The 1,659-nt window shown below is 40.7% G+C and overlaps 1 protein-coding gene across 1 annotated transcript in view; it reads left to right on the top strand.

The window, feature by feature from the left end:
* The window catches only part of ATRX (ATRX chromatin remodeler), a 261,336-nt gene that overhangs the window by 248,967 nt on the left and 10,710 nt on the right, over nt 1-1,659 (top strand). Inside the window, 1 exon segment of the mRNA XM_077768050.1 lies at nt 55-150. Within this exon segment, the coding sequence (XP_077624176.1) occupies nt 55-150 (96 nt within the window).

Here is a 1,659-nt window from a genome sequence, read left to right as displayed (position 1 = left end):
TTAAAACTATACCACCTTTAAATGCCCTATATAACATTTCTTTCATTTTTCTAGGACCTCATTAATCAAGGAAGAGAAAAGGTTGTGGAAGCAACAAACAGTGTGACAGCAGTGAGGATTCAGCCTCTTGAAGATATAATTTCAGCTGTAGTAAGTTAATTGGCAGTTGTCTAACTCCAACTTGCAGTTCTTGTCCTCATTTGTTTTATTTGTTTTTAGTCTTGAGTCTTTATTTTTTTAATTTATTTTTTGGTAACCTTCATCCTATTTTTCTTTCCATTTTTTTTTATTATAGTTAACTATGAAGCCGGTTTCCATATAACACTCAGTGCTCTCCCAACAAGAGCCCTCCTCCATGCCAATCACCCATTTGCCCCTCTCCCCCAACCCCATCAACCCTCAGATTGTTCTCAGTAATTAAGAGTCTTTTATGGTTTGCCTCCCTCCCTCTTCTTAACTATTTTTTCCACTTCCCCTCCCCCATGGTACTCTGTTACGTTTCTCCTGTTCCACATATGAGTGAAAACATGGTATCTGTCTTTCTCTACCTGACATAATTCACTTAGCATAACACCCTCGATTTCCATCCACATTGCTACACATGGCCAGATTTCATTCTTTCTCATTGCCATGTAGTATCCCATTGTATAGATAAACCACATCTTCTTGATCCATTCATCTGTTGATGGGCATTTAGGCTGTTTCCATGATTTGGCTATTGTTGAGAGTGCTATTTATGAATATTGGGATACATGTGCCACTATGCATCAGTACTCCTGTATCCCTTGGGTAAATTCCTAGCAGTGCTATTGCTGGGTCATAAGGGAGTTCTATTGTTAATATTTTGAGGAACATCCACACTGTTTTCCAGAGGGGCTGCACCGGTTTACATTCCCACCAACAGTGTAGGAGGGTGCCCATTTCTCCACATCCTCACCAACATCTATAGTCTCCTGATTTGCTCATTTTCAACCACTCTGACTGGTGTGAGGTGGTATCTCAGTGTGGTTTTGATCTGTATTTCCCTGATGAGGAGCGATGCTGAGCCTCGTTTCATGTGTCTGTTGGCCATCTGGATGTCCTCTTTGGAGAAGTGTCTGTTCATATCTTCTGCCCATTTCTTCACTGGNTTCACTGGATTCTTTTTCAGGTGTGGAGTTTGGTGAGTTCCTTATAGATTTTGGATACTAGCCGTTTATTCGATATGTCATTTGCAACTATCTTTTCCCATTCCATCGGTTGCCTGTTTTATGGATTGTTTCCCTTGCTGTGCAGCTTTTTATCTTGATGAGGTCCCAAAAGTTCATTTTTGCTCTTGATTCCCTTGCCTTTGGGATGTGTCAAGTAAGAAATTGCTGTGGCTGACGTCAAGAAGGTTGTTTACTGCTTTCTCATCTAGGGTTTTGATGGTTTCCTGTCTCACATTCAGATCCTCATCCATTTTGAGTTTATTTTTGTGTATGGTGTGAGAAAATGATCTAGTTTCATTCTTCTGCACGTTGCTGTCCAGTTCTCCCAGCGCCATCTGTTAAAGAGGCTGCCTTTTTTCCATAGAATACTCTTTCCTGCTTTGTCAAAGATCAGTTGGCTGTATACTATTGGGTCCACTTCTGACTTCTCAATTCTGTTCCATTGGTCTATGTGTCTGTTTTTGTGCCA

The sequence above is a fragment of the Crocuta crocuta genome, unplaced genomic scaffold (assembly GCF_008692635.1).
Source record: "Crocuta crocuta isolate KB4526 unplaced genomic scaffold, BGI_CrCroc_1.0 scaffold864, whole genome shotgun sequence".
Classification (NCBI taxonomy): Eukaryota; Metazoa; Chordata; class Mammalia; order Carnivora; family Hyaenidae; genus Crocuta; species Crocuta crocuta.
This window is presented reverse-complemented; position numbering and strand designations above follow the sequence as displayed.